The sequence below is a fragment of the Phyllopteryx taeniolatus genome, chromosome 9 (genome assembly GCF_024500385.1).
Source record: "Phyllopteryx taeniolatus isolate TA_2022b chromosome 9, UOR_Ptae_1.2, whole genome shotgun sequence".
NCBI classification, from domain to species: Eukaryota; Metazoa; Chordata; class Actinopteri; order Syngnathiformes; family Syngnathidae; genus Phyllopteryx; species Phyllopteryx taeniolatus.
Window position 1 is genome coordinate 25,456,684 of NC_084510.1, and position 18,943 is coordinate 25,475,626.

The 18,943-nt window shown below is 42.1% G+C and overlaps 2 protein-coding genes and 1 pseudogene across 3 annotated transcripts; 2 read left to right on the forward strand and 1 right to left on the reverse strand.

Annotated features, from left to right (window-relative positions):
- LOC133483509 (calmodulin-like protein 6) lies at positions 1-4,941 on the forward strand (annotated as a pseudogene).
- A 1,088-nt stretch (positions 4,942-6,029) lies between these two features.
- On the forward strand, positions 6,030-10,216 carry si:ch211-161c3.5 (uncharacterized protein C3orf18 homolog). Of its 2 annotated transcripts, XM_061784284.1 has the most exons (6): positions 6,030-6,383; positions 7,533-7,906; positions 7,981-8,006; positions 8,150-8,279; positions 8,874-8,908; positions 9,725-10,216. In XM_061784284.1, exons 2-5 carry the CDS (start codon positions 7,646-7,648, stop codon positions 8,877-8,879), a joined length of 423 nt encoding a protein of 140 aa, XP_061640268.1. In that variant the 5' UTR covers positions 6,030-6,383; positions 7,533-7,645; the 3' UTR covers positions 8,880-8,908; positions 9,725-10,216. The 2 variants fall into 2 exon arrangements, with proteins under 2 accessions (XP_061640268.1, XP_061640267.1); XM_061784283.1 differs by lacking the exon at positions 8,874-8,908 and having other exon boundaries at positions 6,047-6,383.
- Positions 10,217-10,258: 42 nt separating this feature from the next.
- Positions 10,259-18,905, reverse strand: si:ch211-161c3.6 (high mobility group AT-hook 2b). Its single transcript, XM_061784282.1, has 5 exons — positions 16,816-18,905; positions 16,635-16,718; positions 15,804-15,854; positions 15,666-15,704; positions 10,259-13,797 (listed from the first exon to the last, which is right to left on the reverse strand). Exons 1-5 carry the CDS (start codon positions 17,296-17,298, stop codon positions 13,726-13,728), a joined length of 729 nt encoding a protein of 242 aa, XP_061640266.1. The 5' UTR covers positions 17,299-18,905; the 3' UTR covers positions 10,259-13,725.
- Between the last annotated feature and the right edge of the window lie 38 nt (positions 18,906-18,943).

Here is an 18,943-nt window from a genome sequence, read left to right on the forward strand (position 1 = left end):
ATGGGCGCGGTGACCCTGCAGTCCACGCTGGGAAACCCCACGCTGCATCAAGCAAAGCAATCAGCCTCCACTGGTAGTGCCTGTCAGCTCAAAGTCTGACTAATTTCTATTATGGAACGCGAATAAAGGTTTTATTTGAACAACCTTCACCAAGAAGTTGTTTTTAAACTCACTATTGTTACCTCCAAATGAATTTTGACAATGACAGTTTACAGGGTTTCCTCGGTTTACGACGGTGCTTCCTACGACACTTATGTGACGCTAATTTGTACGCAGGTCGGTACACCTCGTAGTCTGACTCAAATTAAAGGTTTGTATAACTAAAAAAACGGTGTTTCAACAGTCGTTTTTCGTTTTCCTTAATAAATGTAATTCACATATAGGCCTAAGAGGTGTGTCAGAAAAATGCAAGGACTGGTGTCACAAAAGATATACGGGAACTATGAGGTTTCCCCTTCAATTTTGGCCATATGATCAAGTCGAACATAGAGATCCTTCTGCGTTTTCTTCGCTCAGTGTGCGAGAAGAGGTAACAGGACAACTCGTGGCTGCGTCACCATGACATGTTTACTTGCCTTGAGCATCTGACAGTTCCTGGCCGAGAAGAACATCCGACTTGGCGCTGCGTGAATAAAAAAAAAAAAAAAAACTTTTAATCCCCATTCCCTGGTACAAGAGGATCATCAAGGGGACCCGTTTTGATGATGTGAATGACCAATGTGGCTGTGAAAGAGAAGTGCATGAATGTGGGGCAGAGAAAGTAGTGGAAATTTGTACTTTGGATGTACAAAATAGCTTTTGTGACACCACTCCTGGAACCTTTGTGACACGCCACATCCAACGAAAATGGTTCAGCTCCCCTACATGCAATGAAATGGTTAGTACAGAGCATGGCTAAATGTTTTAGATACAGTTAAAAAAAATTTTTTAAAAGGGTAGCATGTCTGCCTTACAATGCCGCCCTATGGGGGGGCACAAGCCAGTGCAAACTGTAGGCCGGTCCCAAGCCCGGATAAAGGCAGAGGGTTGCGCCAGGAAGGGCATCCGGCTTAAAACTTTGCCAAACAAATATGAGCGTTCATCCAAAGAATTCCATAGCAGATCAGTCGTGGCCCGGGGTAACAACGTCCGCCACCGGCGCTGTCAACCTGCAGGGCGCAAGGTGGTCTAAATACTTTCTGTACCCACTGTATCTTGTTTTACAATAATACTGAGCTATATTTATAAATTCTGATGTACCTATGAATGAGAAAGTAAATCGTGGAGAGTCTCTGTCGTGGAAATGCTTGAGTATGAATGGACACAACAGCCTCTGAAATATCCACTCCTTTTTTTCATTCTCATTTTCTCTGTTTGTATTATTACAGCTACAGCGGCCATAGCAAACCTCTTCCTTGACAATTGAGCCATGTTGTTTGTGGTTCAATAAAAAGAATAATAGACTACAGTACACGTGGCACCTCAAAAATGTTGTTTTCCGATAAGAACAACAGGGGCGCAATTTTTTCCATTGCAGTGGTTAATATGCACGAGCGTCCGTCGCCTGATGTGCGATGATGACTCATATTTTTTACGAGATTGTGCAGTTCAGTCGCTTCCAGCCACGTTATTTCTTCATCCATTCCTCTTTCTCAGTAATGCCTCTCAGAGGTCAGTTAGATATCGTTATGTGTGAGGTGTGCTATGTTGGTTCTCCGGAGTACACCACACAGTATAGTAGTAGTACGAACACAATTGCCCATTTTCCCCCTTACCATGCTTGGGGTTTGTCACATCTTAAATATGGGTTAATATGTTAAAAATCACTTTAGCAGAGGTTTGTTCTTTGTTGTAAAGTCTCTGTGTTTATATCAAATTTGATCTGCTTCATTTGGGCTGAAGTAACATGAGAAGTGACCCCATTAACCTTACTTTTGAGCAAGTACTTAAATCTTAAAAGGTAAATGACATATTTTGTCAAACCTCCTGAGTGAAATCTTGATTGTTTCAAATCCATTGTGGTGGTGTACTATATAAAGGCAAAACAATAATTGCTCCAATACTTACATACCTGCTAGAACTAACTGCTGAGATTTGTGGCTTCTCCCGTTGGGTAACAAATAGAAAATTGTCAACGCTCCAATTGCAACGTTGGAAATAACTTCTTATCATAGCCTCTCCCTTATTAGGTTATGTGCTTTTGTAAGGCCTGCGGGAACACCTGGTCGTGGCCTATCGGAATCTAATTGAGTATCCAAATTTTTCTCATGGGTGTTTAATGGGTCTGTTCTCTAAAAGCCTTTAAACGGTCTTGAAGCCAGCACTCCCCAACTCTGGGGACATACTATTAGAAGTAATGAGTCGAAGGCATCTCTAATCATCCAGCATGCTTTGTTAGTCCACACTGTGCTTGTCTTCAGCCTAGGGTGTGTTTTTGTGCACTACCAGAAATATGGTGAGTACACCTTTTGAATACTTAATCTTGAATTATTTTAAAAAATGAAATCATTTGATTCCCTCACAGGTCAGAAATTTAAGCCCGGAGCAGATTGCCGAGTACAAACAAGTGTTTGAGATGTTTGACGAAGAGGAAAACGGTGAAGTGAAGACAAAGGAGCTGGAGAGGCTGATCTGTTTAATGGGACTCAACCCGACAAAGTGAGAGCTCGGCCAGATGGCCGAGGATGTGGACAAAGACGGTGAGTGAAAAGCTGAACACAACAATGGAAAATAAACTGTATTTAAAATCAACACAAATTGCCCTTTTGACCTAATAATTACATGCACAGTTTTAGAGCATAACTTTACTGTGTACAGTTCAATGACTCCGGTAAAGTTGGCAATGAGGTCCATGTTTATCTTCTCTAAGCTTCTTGATACAAGAAGCTAATTAAGTTTGAGGAGTATTTATTCATGGTAATTTTGAGCGTAATATGTCACCCATCCATTTTCTATGGCACTTGTCCTCTTTAGGGTCACAGGTGAGTTGAAGCCTATCCCAGCTGACTTGCAACTGCGACGTTGCGGTGGCACTGGTGCAGGCGCTTCGAAGAGTTACGTAAACAGCAGCTTATAAAGAATATATGCGCATTTAAAATAGAACAGAGCATTTTGACATCTTGGAATTGCTTCCCCTTTAACACATTCACTGCCATTGACGGCTTTAGAAGTCAAATATCCATGTTAACTGGGAAGGCTGGCAGTGAATAAGTTAATGTAGTGTTTAAAATGCATGCATATAAGATCATGAGGAATTTATCACATTTTCTGCATAGTCTGCCTCTTTAGTTTCAGAGAAGCTTCGTAGTCATAAAACAAGCTACACTTTCTGAGAAAGTACATTTCTCGAAATACAATTAGAGAACCGGATATCACTCATTGTGTTGTGCCGTGGCCGAATGGTTAAGATCATCGCCTGCCACCGTGGGGGACCTAGGTTCAAAACCCCGACTGGACCATCCGCCAACATCCCCCGGACTCACGGCTGTGGTGTCCTTGAGCAAGACACTGATACCCCGAAATGCTCCCCGGGCGCTTCAGCTGCCCCCTGCTCCAGTGTGTTCCACTAACATGTGTATGTGTTCACTGTGATGGGTTAAATGCAGAGAACAAATTTCGTGTGCATGCATTCATGTTCATGACAATAAAAGATGATTCTTCTTCTTCTTCTGAGGGCTGCAAGTCTCCACATGAATCACTAGGTGGCAGTATTTTACCAAATGTTCCCTGTTTTGAACCATGTACTTCACCCACTTATATGGAGACAATAAATAATGATAATGTTGCATATGACTGGTTTCATGCCTATTTCAGTTCAAATACAGAGTCAAAATAAATTGGAAAATTTGATTGAAATGTGTTTACATAGACTCTAAATTGCCCGTAGGCATGACTGTGAGTGCGAATGGTTGTTAGTTTCTATGTGCCCTGCGATTGGCTGGCAACCAGTTCAGGGTGTACCCCGCCTCCTGCCCGATGACAGCTGGGATAGGCTCCAGCACGCCCGCGACCCTAGTGAGGAGAAGCGGCTCAGAAAATGGATGGATGGATGGATGTGTTTACATATCCTAAAATATATCATTTTAGTTCTAGTTATTCGGACCGCATCTAAGATCCTCGATTTGGTGATTTCTGCACATTTTGTCGAAATTGATATTTACCATGCTGGTGTGTCCTCATGCAACTTTATTTTTTCATCCCATGCTTTTCATTTGAGGTAAATGGTGTCTTCAACTGTGACAGCTTCCTGGGTTCGATGGCGCTGTACCACGGAGAGAAGCAACAACCAGGACGCCAAACTGCGAGCAGCTTTTGAAGTCTTTGACAAAGAAGCAAAGAGATACATTGACTGCAATACACTCAAGTTAGGATAACATGAAATAATCCTGTTTAGAAAAAAGGCCTGAAAAGGTTTTTATATCAATTGATATTTCACTATGAGAGGGTGGACGTGTTAAGCTTGACAACATCCAGATGAAAATAACAAAACATAAGTGCACATATTTACTCTGTCTGGAACTATCCAGTGTTTCAGCCTCCATTGAAGAAAGACAAAATGATGTTTGTAATGTTGCTGCAAACATCAGTGGGTTTCTTAAACGTGCAGTTACCCCATGATGACAGGGTGGACACCAATTTCAGGGACACACGCAAAATGTTCAATATGATCGTGAAGACATACATGATCAAAATGACTCATTTGACCAAATAATGTGTCGTGGACTATAAAACAATGTATTTTTCCATTTAACGATTTATTACACACACTGTAGTTAGCAGAGCAGTGTGTGAGACATGCCAAAACCACGTTCACCCAATGGAAAAAAAAGGCATAAAATGAAGGAACCACATCTTTAGAGACTTATCGTTGCATTGATTTGTGTGCAAAATATTTGGCCACTTACAATAACTATAACAAATATTTGTGTGCCAAGCGAAAAAACTCTGCATATATATATATATATATATGCGAGAGGTGATAAACTTACCTGTCAACCCAGTGAGGACGGTGACGGTCATGGTGGGTGGCTGGACTGCGACCGTATCTGCATAGAACACTGCCGTTAAATATCTTTACCTTTATTTTGTCTCGAGAGCTGTCCAATTCCTTTTGAAAATAGATTTTTTTTTTATTATAAACTTTTGTTGCTAACCGACATTAAATAATCTGGCCAAGAAACAAAAATAGTCTCCTTTTTCGAGAGGCTGCTGTATGCGGCAGCTTGAGTGGGAGTGCAAGCCCAATGTCACAGTCTTTGGTCACGCTTTCCGTCTCTACAGTCTCTGATTGGCTAATTCTGTCGCGGCATAACAAACTCTAAAAATAATCATTTCAATTCAATTAGAGGCATTAGATTGGACAAGAGAGGGATTATTTTTCAAAAGATCATTTTAATAACATTCTAATGTCAGGTCATACAGAATATATACGACAAGAAGTTTTACTATTATTATTATTATTATTATTATTATTATTTTTGAAAACTGCAAACAGTTAGGCACGGTGGCCGACTGGTTCTAGAGCGTCAGCCTCACAGTTCTGAGGACCCAGGTTCAATCCCCGGTCCCGCCTGTGTGGAGTTTGCATGTTCTCCCCGTGCCTGCGTGGGTTTTCTCCGAGCACTCCGGTTTCCTCCCACATCCCAAAAACATGCATGGTAGGTTAATAGGAGACTCTAAATTGCCCGTAGGTGTGAATGTGAGTGCGAATGGTTGTTTGTTTGTATGTGCCCTGCGATTGGCTGGCAACCAGTTCAGGGTGTACCCCGCCTCCTGCCCGATGACAGCTGGGATCGGCTCCAGCACGCCCGCGACCCTTGTGAGGAGAAGCGGCTCAGAAAATGGATGGATGGATGCAAACAATTATTATAATAATAATCAGAAATTAAATGGTCGTTTGAAGAACAGGCCACCACGGGGTTAACTTCCTCGACCCCGGCCACCCGGATGCAGTCACTAACCTGACAGCATCTGGTGCGCCGAACCCTTAAATGCCATCCTCATCCCTACAAAGCCTGACGGGCATCCGAGCCAGCCAACCGCGGCTCGCATCTTCATGGCGTTTGACCAATCGACTCGGCGAAGGGGCGGGAGGCAACGTGCGTTCCCTGCTCCCCTCGCAGCATCCTTCCAACAGCCTCTCTCGTGTCAAAAAAGAAAGGGTGGCAAGAAGAAGAAAATACAAAAGGAAGGGGGGAGACGGGTCCTGGGAGGCCGTCGGAGGAAGCGAGGGGGACCCCGCGGAGGCTAACGTCGGCGTGGGACTCCCGTCCTGTGGAGAAAATGGCTGCTTTTCAATGTAAACAGGCTGTGAGGGACCCGCGTTGCTAAAGGGAGGAGGGGCGGACATTGAAGGAAATGTCGCCTCTCTCCCAATGAGAACCCAAGCATGTTGTACACTCCGGGTACGTATGCACCTCTGCTCATTGCTCAACATAGATGGAGCTCATCGTACACAAAATATCACCCGTCATTGTAGAAATGTTGCATGCTCAGCACCATTTGGTTTCCATTGCTCGTTGGGCTCGGCGGGCGCATGTTTACAATTAAAAGCAGGCGGGATGCAGAAAGGAGGAGGGAGAGAGGGATGAACATATGACACCCTTAAACACCCATGAAAGCAAAGAAAAGCACCAGAGCAAACCATTTCATGCTATGGCTGTCCATTTAAAAGTGAATGGCACGTGTGCCAAGACTTGGAGGCAGTCGGTATTAATAGAGCTTGTGTGTGTACGAGGGAGGAGGGTCGTCAGTTTGGCATTGAAGCTGCTTTAAAAAAAAAAAAGCACATTTCCTCCACAGTTACAGTTTGGGCGTTGTGCATTCCTCACGATTTGTATCTGCTTCGTTGTGATGCTTCCTCCCATGTGCCTTTTGCTGCCCACATCCTGCTCTCAACACCTACCAACCACATCCTCGCTGGCACTACAATAGACTTTTTATTTGTTTTGAATTTTTTTTTATGTGTACCATTTATCCCTTCAACTTTTTTGTTTATTTCTCATTCCCCCCCCCCCCCCCCCCCCAAAAAAAAAGAAGCGTCCCTAATCACAGTCAACAGATGCTTCACTGTATTTGCAGGTCGGTACCATCAGACAGACACTGTATGCGGTCATCAATCACAGTGAAACCCGAGTACAAATGACCACAATATCAGCTCAGAGATCAAGACACATTACAGGAAAGCATACAACGGTCTTCTTTCAAAGTACAAAGAAATCCCTTAGTTCCGCCCGCCGAGGGCGCTAATCGAAGATTCAAGGTCTTAGCTTTGTTACTTCTTTCTGTAGGTGACGTTCAAAAATTGAACGGAACGGTCAGCACAAATACAATCGCATAGGTGAAAATAAAGAATGTTAACCTTTGTTGACTTTAAACAGAACCAAGGAAAAATGCTCAAATTGGGCTCGATTGTCCGTATGGATTACGTCAATCCGCAGTGTATCCCGCTTCTCTCTCCAAATTTCAGCTCCAGACAGCGCAACTGTGACCCATCAGGATGAGCGCAATCGAAAATGGATGATTTGTAAGGCAATTGCAATGTTGTGTTGCAGCTTGTCTTCAAGATCACAAGGCCAAGGCATCATTTGCTACATCAGCAATGAGACATCGCACACAATTGATATAAATCGACCTACAGCACAACCTCCAGTTGCAATAGCCGACCATGGCCCTGCCTGAAGGCAAAACAACGGCAAGTTTCCTATCCGCGACTGCCACCACGGCCGCCCCGCTGGCCTCCTCAAGCACAATGAGAGACAACGCCACGTCCAGGACGACACTCATGACTGTTACCGTCCCAGCCAACGACAGCAGCTTCAACACCACCAACACCGCGTTCCCGCAGGCGGTGATCGAGGGCCCGGGGATGGGAATGGTGCTCGTGCCCTTCGGCGTCATCACCGTCATCGGCCTAGCGCTGGCTTTGGTAAGATGTTTGTCGGGATCAAATTCATCATAACGTAACAAAGAAGTGCATTAATCAATATTTCCCCTTCATAGTTGCTGTACATTCGGAAAAGGAAGCGGTACGTTTAATTCAACGGTTTTATTATATCGGGGCTCCTTGGTTTATGATAAAGTTCCATTCCTTAAAATCATAAACCAAGGACCCCCGGCACTTTCTCTATTCACATATCTAAAATGTTCCTCATCGTCTTGTCCGTGGCAGTTTGGAGAAGCTGAGGCACCAGCTCATGCCCATGTACAACTTCGACCCGGCCGAAGAACAAGACGACCTGCTGGAACAGGAACTACTGGATCACGGCCGGGATGGCACACTCGCCGGTCCCAATGCCAAGGTAAGCAAAGTGTACAGGAGAAAGAGTCACATGTCTGTAAATATATAGAAGTTACAGTAAATGCAGTATATTACCAAAAAAAAATCGGTTCATTGTAATGCAATTATAAATATTACTTAAAAATGAGCATAAATTGGTTTTTATTTTTATTTTTTTTACCTAAAATATAAACAACCTTGTAACCTTTGTATTTTATTACATCATGTATTAGTTTACTATTATTAATGAATCCTAAATAAAATGTAAAGAAGAGTGAATCATTTATGTAAATTACACAAATAATAACAAATGTTTAATTATATGGTTATTTAATTAAAAAAAGAAACAAATTAACAAATCATAAAGGTTGTGAATTTTACTTTTTACTGTTTCATTTTCAACACGATTGCTGTAAAAAGAGTCATCAAAACAACAGAGCAAGTGGCGGCCCAAGACTTACGCATCACTGCATATGACCACATTGTTCATGAGAATTAGGATTATTTTGATTTGAATATTTTCTGCACATAACATCCTGCTGTGCCTCGTTTTAGGCAACATGTTGTTTCCTTTGTGTTGTAGTGAACCTTACATGTATTTTATTTCTTTTTAAAGTTTTGACAATGCCATGATGGTCAAAGGCAAACATGGTAAAGTATCACTTGTGTGTCACGTTCTTTTAAAACTTCCCCCAAATCATTTGCCATTAATAGTATAATAAATTTTTTTTTTTTATATCATCACACATACTTTACCTTCTCCTGCATACATCATTTCTGTCCTTTTCCTCATGCCCCCTCTGTGTAAGTAATATTGTAGTTCCACGTGATAAACTGGACTGCATGAATATCAATTCCACCTGCTAATTCAGTTAACGCACACTAGGACAATATCTTGTACACACATTGAATTAAGTATCATATTTAAAGATGGTTAAGACCTTAAAGGAGAAATACTGTATTGTGCATTTTTTCATTCACATAATTATATTATTCTGTGCCCTCCTAGCCCAGAGAGTGAAGATATAAGCGACTGCCCTCAGACAGTAAACTCATTGATTGGATTTTCACTGGTGGAGGCAGCACTTCATCACCAACCCACTGTATTACCCGTCAATTAGCGTAGTGGATCTGGGCATGACTTTAGACTTCAACATCATAGTGCTTCATTGACTTTCGCCGTCGCCGATCTTCACCCAGCCAAGCTACCAAGTCATGGAAGGAGAAACTCAGCCTGGGGGCGATATTACGTAAATTTAAGAAAAATTCAGAACAGCTCACGTCAAAAAAAAGACACATTTTTCAGAAATAGGTAGCTAACGAAATATGTACTTGGTTGTTTTAATTTCACACTTGATTAAATTGAGTTACTTGAATGTGTTTGAAATGGATGAAACAGCATGCCATGAAAATTTGGATTTGAGGCCGCATGTGACGTTTTGAAATCATGGATTATCTCTCTCGCAGACTCTCCGAACCTCGCAGGGGACCACCCAGAGACCCAGTCGCCTGGTCTTCACAGATGTAGCCAAAGCTCTCAATGCTTAACGGGAAGCTCTTCCATCCACGGGTTTCACTTTGTGGACTCCCTGTTTTAATAACAGTAGGTCACTCAGGAGGGACAGTAAAAGAGGAAGAAATGGGGGGGGGGGGGAAGAAGACTTGCTTTTGGTGACGAAATGGTGCTTCATCGCCTTGGATTTGAAATGGTTTTGTGGGAAAACTGGTGCATGCAATGCAACGGAGCATCACTTTCACAATCGTGCATCACTCGCCACACAAACGCGATCACTTTGTGGAATTGTTGCTGCAAAATTTCTGTTCTTTGTACCATCATCGTAATTTGGTTTGTAACACTGGATGTTATCCTTCATCTTTACGGGAACCCTTTTCGTGTCTTCCTCAATGAGCAATTAACGACTTGTACTTATACATTAAAACTGTTACAAACCCTTTGAACAGTTCTCCAAAAGAGTTGTGCCATTTTATTATTTTCGCCCCCAAAACACACAAATATTTAAGATTCACAGGATATAATAATATTTGTTTTTTAATTAAAGCAGGGCAAGGTCAATGAACATATGTGCGAAAATGGTGACAAGGCGTAAAAAAAAAAGTTTTGACAAATTGCCGCATGTGAATCCATCGCCACACCAATACAATCACAACATAATGACACATGGATCAGATCGTATAAAAATAACCAAAAAGTTGACCTTTTATGTAAGGAAATAATCAATACACAGGTTAGCTTCAACATAGGTACCAATACTCACAAATGCCTTTAATGTAACCACCCTTGTCGTTAAAAGTATAGCTATTTAAGTTGGTGGACCAAATTACAAAGAGAAATACCCAAAATAACCAAAAAGTAATGTTTTCGGAGAGTATTGACAACAATAAGTGACTCTAAAGACTGCAAAACCGCAATGATTCAACTTTCTGTTAAGCTTTTTACTATGATTTGTAGCTAACGTTAGCAGCTAACATGAACACTTTTAGCGAAAGTAAAGTTTGGGTCACATTCTTAAAGGTGAGGTGATCCAACACGCTGTTCCCTTGAAAGGACATCAAAAGTAAGGTTTGCTGCCAACCAAAAGTCACTGACGCAATTAAAACTGCAACTATTTAACAGTCTGGCTTTTTTGCTATGAATAGCAGCTAACGTTAGCAGCTAATAGTGTGGCTAAAATGCCGTTTACGTGCACATCGATATGCCCGTCGACAATTACGAGTCATAAATCGTAAATGACTCAATGATAATGGTTTGCCATCCTAACGATTGGTTAACATTTACAATTGTCAGCACTGACCATTTTCCAAGCAGATTGGGAAGGAAAAACGTCAACTCGCAACAGGATAATCGCTCAGAATAAGCTTTTATAGATGCTCAAATTTGGCCCGATTATCAGTATGTGTACCCCATTTAACCGTTTAAAAAAAAAATATATATATATTAGAGAGACCCCACCCACAAATGACGAGTTAAAAAAACAAATCAGAGGGGTGTACTAAAGATGACTAACACAACACACTACACACATAACGACATCTCCACCGACAATCGTGAGTGTCCTCCAATCATTGACGCACCGCCGGAAAATCACGCTGGATAATCTTTTAGAAACAAATCAACAATTGACAACCTTTTATCTGTGTGCGCATCCTGCTTTACACGTGATCTAACTGCTGAGAAAATACGGTCAAATGTAGCCTGAATTTGAAAAGAGGTCACGTAAAAAGAGTCCAAAAATCACATGTATTGTCTACCCGTAAAATATACAGTGTAAAAATCAGATATGGTGAAAAAGACGGGTGAGTATTTAATAAGAAACCACATTCTAAGATATTGTATAAAGTTGGTGTAAATGTTGTTTTTTGTATTTGCCTCATTTTCACAGAACAAAGTCACATTTCAGTTTGAACAAATCCATTTTTTTTCCTTGAGGTAACTGGTTTCCGTGAGGTCATTGCATCAATACTGATAGGAAATGCTCAACGCAGCGCGCACACACACACACACACACACACACACACACAAATCCCAAGACTGAAAAAAAAGTTCTTGAATTGTTTTGTACCCGGGATGGTGGTAATAAAAAGCCTGAGAGTCACAATACTTGTTGCTTTATGTATACAGTGGATGAAATGTCTTATTATCTTTGTTAATGGACAATTTGGTATCATTCTTATTGGATTTAAACTGGCAATTTTAAAGAAGAAGAAAAAGTTTTGGGGTGTAAAACTGCTCATAATAATGACTTTGGGGCATCATATATATATATATATATATATATATATATATATATAGTAACATAGCTACAATTTAAATTCAAGAGACTTAATCCTAAAATTATTCATACCCTTGACTATTATTATTATTGGTATTCTTTTGACTGTAAATGACACAAGAAACATTATTAACGCACATGTCATGTAAATTGGCGATGAAACGCGTATCCATACTTTGTGCTAATGAAATATTGCCCAGTCTATATATTTAATAAACCACATTATGTATGGAGAGTTATTTGCACATTCAAAAATCATTTAAAAAAATACACAATAAAAACAGGAAAAGAACAAAAATAATGCCAGCAAGACATTTCATCCCATTTTCTCCCCAACATTTAAAAAAATATTTTGCTAGCTTTTCCTTTATTTTATTTTAAAACAGGTAAATTGGACCCTTGACATCACAGTAGTTATTTTTTTTTTTAAACAGCCATTAATGACAGAAAATTAAAATTTTTATTGTTCTTTTTTTTTTTACATTTTCAAAAACAAGTCAGAACCAAATTTGAGAAAACAACCTTTTGCACCATTTCTAAGGCTGCTGCTCACATAATATACAATATTTTAACAACTAGAAAAGTGGGTAGGAGTGTAGAGTTGGAATAAATGGACGTGAAACTTTTTGATTGCAATGTTTTTGAGAGCGTCCGCATTAAAGCATTTAATTATGCCGGATGGACTCGTCTAATGTTTTATGACAAGTGGTACATCCTTTCAATACGTAAGCATGTGCTTTAACTCCAAATTTTGGCCTGGATAAGAGTAATTTTAGGCTGAACTGTACTGTACATCAGACAAAAATAATATACAGTAATGGTCCATTTCAGCACCTCCTCCTTGTACACTGCACTCGTTTAACCCTTGGCAAACCGCTTGCATACATTGTGACATTTAATAGAGCAGTGATTCCCAACCGCTGCGCCGTGGCACATCAGTTTCACATAATTGTTTGAATTGTTTTCTTAAATTTACGACAAATATATCTTTGTTCATCTCGCTATGCCAGTGACGTACAAATAAATGCTCTTCAACTAGAAGGCAGAACGTCCAATAAACCTGTGCATCCACCTGTTGCTTTGTGTTTAACTAAAGCACAGTCAGTCAATTTTTGAGTAACTTGAGATGAGATCATCATTATTTTTGTTGACATTATACCTTTTGTGACTTTTTTGTTGTTGTTAAATTGTGTGCCATGCGATTCTGATATAAATTACACTACTCAACAAAAGGTTGTGGATGTTTGTTTTTCCAACCAGGATGCTGTAAGAGGCAAGTCGCCACTGAGCTTAGCGTGTCATCAGCAGGTTGCACCAGAGCGACTGGAAGAGTCACAGAAAGGCATAGAACTGGACATTCGTGGAAATTAACTCCTGTTGTGAATTTTGCCGTTTTAGCAAAAAGTAAGGAAACACTGAACAGCTGGACATGTGCCCTTCACCTTTTGAGAGTAGTTCATGTGCCTTGGCGCAATAAAGGTTGGCAAACACTGCAAAATGGAGTGTGCAGTCTGAATGGTAAAAATTGCTTTCTTACTGAGATGTAAACTTTGAAGGTGGCATTATATCTGATTTTCCAACTCTCAGCAAGGTGGTCAATTCCTCCCAAATGCCATAATTGCAAGATTTTTCTCCACTTTCACGGCAAACCTGGAGGTAGAGTGACGATGCTTGATTTTACTGGCCTTCCTCTTGAGACGAAGAGGGCTCCGACCGCGAGGGAGCCGGCTCCTCTTCCCCCGACGCCACCTGAGCAAACACCAGCGGACCGAAAGCAAGCGTCATGCGACTGAAATCACCGAACAGCGAATCAGTACGAGACAACACGAGAATGACTTATCGCCCGAGTTTTCTCGAGAGTCGGTTATGTCAGGAAACTGAGACAGGCGGATGAAAACGAGGCTGAGCTCGATCCATCGAGTCATTCTTCCCCTTTTCGTGCGCGTGAGGCTCAGAAAAAGGTCGCCTCTCTCAACGGTTTCACTTCTTCAAGCGCCTTTGCGGATGTCTGAGATTAGACAGTGAGTGAGTGATATGTGTACCCGTTGGCTTTGGGTTGTGCAATTTCTGTTTCATTCACAAAATGAATAAGGAGGGTTTCTCTGAATCACACGACAAATGTGCACGCTCAAACTGACGTTTTGCATTTGTAGAGGGTTTTTTTTCTCCCCAGCTTTGGGTAGCTCGGTGATTTAGTGGTTAGCACGTCTGCCAAAGTTTCAGGTTTAAATCTCCAGTTTGCAGGTGCTTGGGGTGGTACTTGGGCTTCTTCCCAAGAATGTGCACGTTAGGGTCACTGAAGGCTAAATCGTCCGTAGGCGTGACTGTAACTGTCAATAGTTGTTTGCGAGATTGTGAGTAAGAGTTTATCAAAAAGTCAACTGGAATAGTCTCCAATTACATGCGACTTCAATGGGGACAAGTGGGCAAGAAAACGTATAGATGTGCCCTGCAATTGAATGGCAACCGAGCCAGGGTGTGCCCCGCTTCTACGGCCAAAAGCCACATGGAATTGGCTTGGACGGATAGATTTCAGACATTTGGAGTTACAGTAACCATCAATGGGTGTATTTGAGCTGTAAATGACACCATAAAGTGGAAAAAGAAAAAAAGAAAAGAAGTTACATTTGATAGGTTGACGTGGGCATGGCCCTCAATCCAATTTGTCCATTGATATGAATGGAAATGCCATTATTCTGTTCCAGCCTCCCCCTGAAAAAAACTATTGTTCTGTTTTTATTTTTTTGAATGAAACAAAAATAGCACTCTATAATATTGTACTTTATAAAAACAAGAGTCCTAACTTAATGAAATACAACGTAAAGTTTGTGCATGATGGTTTAATGCCGCAATCCAATGAAGTGCGCTGTTCCTTCTGGTGTGCTCGGCTTGGCCACTGGCAGCAGTACTGTATAATGCAGTCATGCAGACAAAAAGAAAGACGAGCAGACTTGTTCATTTACTACTACTCAATAAGTTGCTGCGATATTGTTCTTTTTTTGTAGATGATAAAGAAGATATTCCTGTGAGTATTGTTAAATTATCTGTCGACATGTGCTGTTCCACCATTTGTGTTCAAATATCTGTATCTGAAAGGGTTGTAAAACTACCGAGTCTAACTGTTAGCATCTCAATGGTATCTTCCATTATATGTTAGCACTAAGCTAGTTGTTCTTCAGGCAACGAAGTTTGTTTTAAAAGATGCAATTCTCTTTATGTTTGGTTTGACAGTAAACTTGCATATAGCACTCACATCTGAAAAAAAGAAAAAAGAAAACGAACGATGGCTCGTATCTCGGAAAACTCGAAAGTTAGGCCGCTCGTATCGCAAGGCGCCACTGTAATCGCAATTTCAGCCCCCTGCAGCCAGTTGCACTGAGCAGCGTGAAATACGGCGGCAGGTCAATCGTCGGTAGACCCGCCCAAAAGTCTCAAGGAGCCCTCCCCGAAAAGACACGTCTGCCATTTTGGTTTGAAGCAGCCATTTTTAGGGCCTATGTGGTTGTCGAAATGCATAGTTTCATAAAACACAAAACTAATAAACAGCAGCACAAACGACCGGTCATGTTCTACCGCTCATCTGGTTCAGGGTCGTCGATCGGTATCAATGTCCTCACCTTTTGCTCTTCACGTCCTTGTTCAACAACCCTCCGCAACTGGAAAGAGAATCACACATGAATGAAATGTACGCGTTCAAAGACTTTGATACAAATCAGTTTATCGTGTGTGCTAAATGTCAACGTGCCGCTCCGCACCCATTTCCTCGGTCGCCCCCGCGGCCGTCTCTCTCCAGCCGGCTCGGCGAGCTGAGAAAGAAGAGAAAGAAAAGCTGACACTCAAAGATGAAGTAAGCGTTTAGAAGTGTATTCACAGACAGCGATGGTGAGACGCTGTAGGTTTAGGGCCCAAGCCACTTAGACTCAGGCGGGCCAAAACAAATACGACGCAGGTGGGACTCGACCCGCCATCCCTGGCTTCAGAGGGCAGCGTCTTATCCATCAGTCACTTGAAACGCATTCGAATAGCAAAGTAAATCGGACTTACAAAACTAAGTCCTCGGTTTGTGGTCCGCCAGGCAGGCTCAAACCAATTAAAGCTGCGATTTTTTCACGGCGAATCACTGAAATGCTCATTTGAATTTTGGACGACATGCTTCAGCCACATTCATTGGCCTGGCAATTTAGCGTTGGCTTCTTCAAACCAACATGTTCAAAACTGGCCTTTACGACTTTTTCATGAGCCCCGTTATGATAGACGTGCGCACAATTCCATGTCGATGGGTTAACACGTGTCGAGCGAAAGGTTTTGCAAAATGATGTCACATTAACAAAGTTTTGCGTTATTTCGCAAGGAGTTTGTGTTATGAAGACACAATTGAGCTGAAAGTTTGACTTCCTCTCACAAACGTTTCGCCTTTATCAAGCCACATCATCGCGAATGGAAGTTTTACGTTATCTCGAAAAAGTGTTGCATTAAAAAGCCTGAGAAGTTTGAGCGAAATGAACATGAATGAAAGTTTTGCAAGGAACCTTTTTTTGCGTAAGCTTTATAATTGTTCTTCTTCCGGGTCCTCTTAACGAACAAACCTTAAGTGCAGTTTTGGGGCCTTTGTTCTTGCTGCCCTTGGGTCTTCCTCTTGGTCGTTTTGGAGTCGGCGGTCCGACAGGCTCCTGCACAGAAACATTTGCAATCAAAACTTGATTTTTATACTATTTAAAAAAGTAAAATAAATCAACGATCGGATCAACGACCTGACGGCGGTCCTACCAGCTGCTGCTTGCGTGGACGACCTCGGCCCCTGCGCTGCTGAGGCTGGGCAGCCAACTGGGGGGATCTGGGCCGGGGAGGAGACGGCTCTTTGGGCCCACTGCTACTCATGTTTTGCAGCGCGTGGGCATCAAGACCTGACGATCGGGGGGGGGGGGGGGCTGCAGACAAGTACAAAGAAATGACAGGCACAATATGACTTGCGTTTAAACCCGACGGTGGAATGTCTGAAAATAAACACTTAATACTCGGAGATATCCAAAATTTGATCGGAATTGGGGGGGGGGAAAAAAGGTCTCGAAAGTCGTACAAATTTGGTGACTTAACATAAGAACATGATAAGCTATGCAAAGTGAGAAGAGTAGCATTAGCATAGCACAAGACGTTATCAAAGTAAAAGGTAAACCGTTTTTTATGGTTTTCACAGCAGTAAATTCTTTCTTTTAACGTCCAAATGTTTGAGAGTGAATTCTTTCTGCACATCCAAACAAACTGGAAGTCCAACAGGATTTTGCGTGGGAATTGCTGAAGCTGGGCACCGTCTCACCGCTCTGATGTTCTGCGTTTGAATGTTGGTTCTCCGGGTATTCTGGCTTCCTCCCACGATCCAAAAAACATGCACGTCAGGTTCATTAAATTGTCCAGAGGCGTAAATGTGAGTGCGAATGGTCGTTTGCGTCCCGCGATTGTCTAGCAACCGGTCTGGCGTGGATCCCGCTTCTCTCTCCAAGAGTCAGCTGGGACAAGCGCGACAGAGAATGCATATTTTACACCCTGGATCAGATCCATCAGTCCGCCACTTGTCCCGAGTGGCATTGAAGGTGAGCTGGAGACTATCCCAAGAAGCGGGGCACACCCAGGACTGGTCACCAGACAATCAGGGGGCACAACGATCCGTTCATGTTCTATAGCGATGACACCTAACCAGCATGTTTTTAGAATATGGGAGGAAGCTGGAGTACCATGAGAAAACCCACACAAGCACAGGGAAAGTATGGAAACGGGATTTAAACACACAACTTCTTGTTTGTGAGGCAGACGTGCTGCCCACTAGGGCAATGTGCCGCCAAACCAAAAATGATATTTACCTGCCACTTACCTGTAAACACAAACACTGGATTTTACAAAGCAAAATCCTCGTTGAGCGAGGATAGAACAAATTGAGAACATAAACAGTGAGTAGACCAGTACAGCCTGTCCCCAAGTGGGGGACAAAATTCAATGACACGTGGGCAGAAAGTCACAAAGTTATTCGTTTGCGTCCTACGACGTCGCGTTTCTGTGCTCCTCGAACCTGCAGCGTGCACGACCACCTCTTTTCTTTCTGTGTTTTGCACCAACGCGCATCCGATAACAGGTGCACAAAAAAAATAAAATAAAATAAAATTGCACATCAAGAAACAAAGTAAATCCAACAAACCTACCACGAGTGTCTTTGCAGCTTCACCTGGTGGACGCTGACACCACGCCGACTGAAAACCTGTGCTGCTTTCTGTGCGTCTCCTCCGATTAGAAATGTGAGTGACGAATGAAAAATAACAATAAAAACACACACGTACACGTCCAGTCACGAATAGAACCCGGTTGTAGTGTAACAAGGGAGTGTGGAGGCTTGTGTAGTCCCGCGGCCTCTCTTATGGCAGTGCATACTTTCTCAATTAAAATTTAAAGCATGTTACAGCCTACGTGGGGGGTGTGGCCAAAAGGCAACCACGCCCCCACAAGGCCTCAGTGGAACACCCACTTGAGAACAAGAGAGAGGTCCAGAAAGGCATGTTTGGATGAGTTTGGTGTGGAAGAACGAACATGTCCCATCAATCACCTTTGGTCATATGTCTGAATAATTTGTTTCATGATGTCATGTGTCCATTTTCTCGATAGAATTTGTGTCGGGATGTAATAGTCATCTGTCCAAATACTTTTTGTCTATAGTTTGTTTAGGGATGTACTTACTGGTGATGAGTCCAAATACTTTGGTCTGCACATTTTGTGAAAGGATGCCATAGTCAGTGTCCAAATGCTTTTGTCTATATAGTTTGTTTAATGATGTCATGCTCAGGTGTTTCAATACTTTTGTCTATATATGCATTCCCCCCCCCCCCCCCCCCCCCCCCCCCCACAGGTTTTG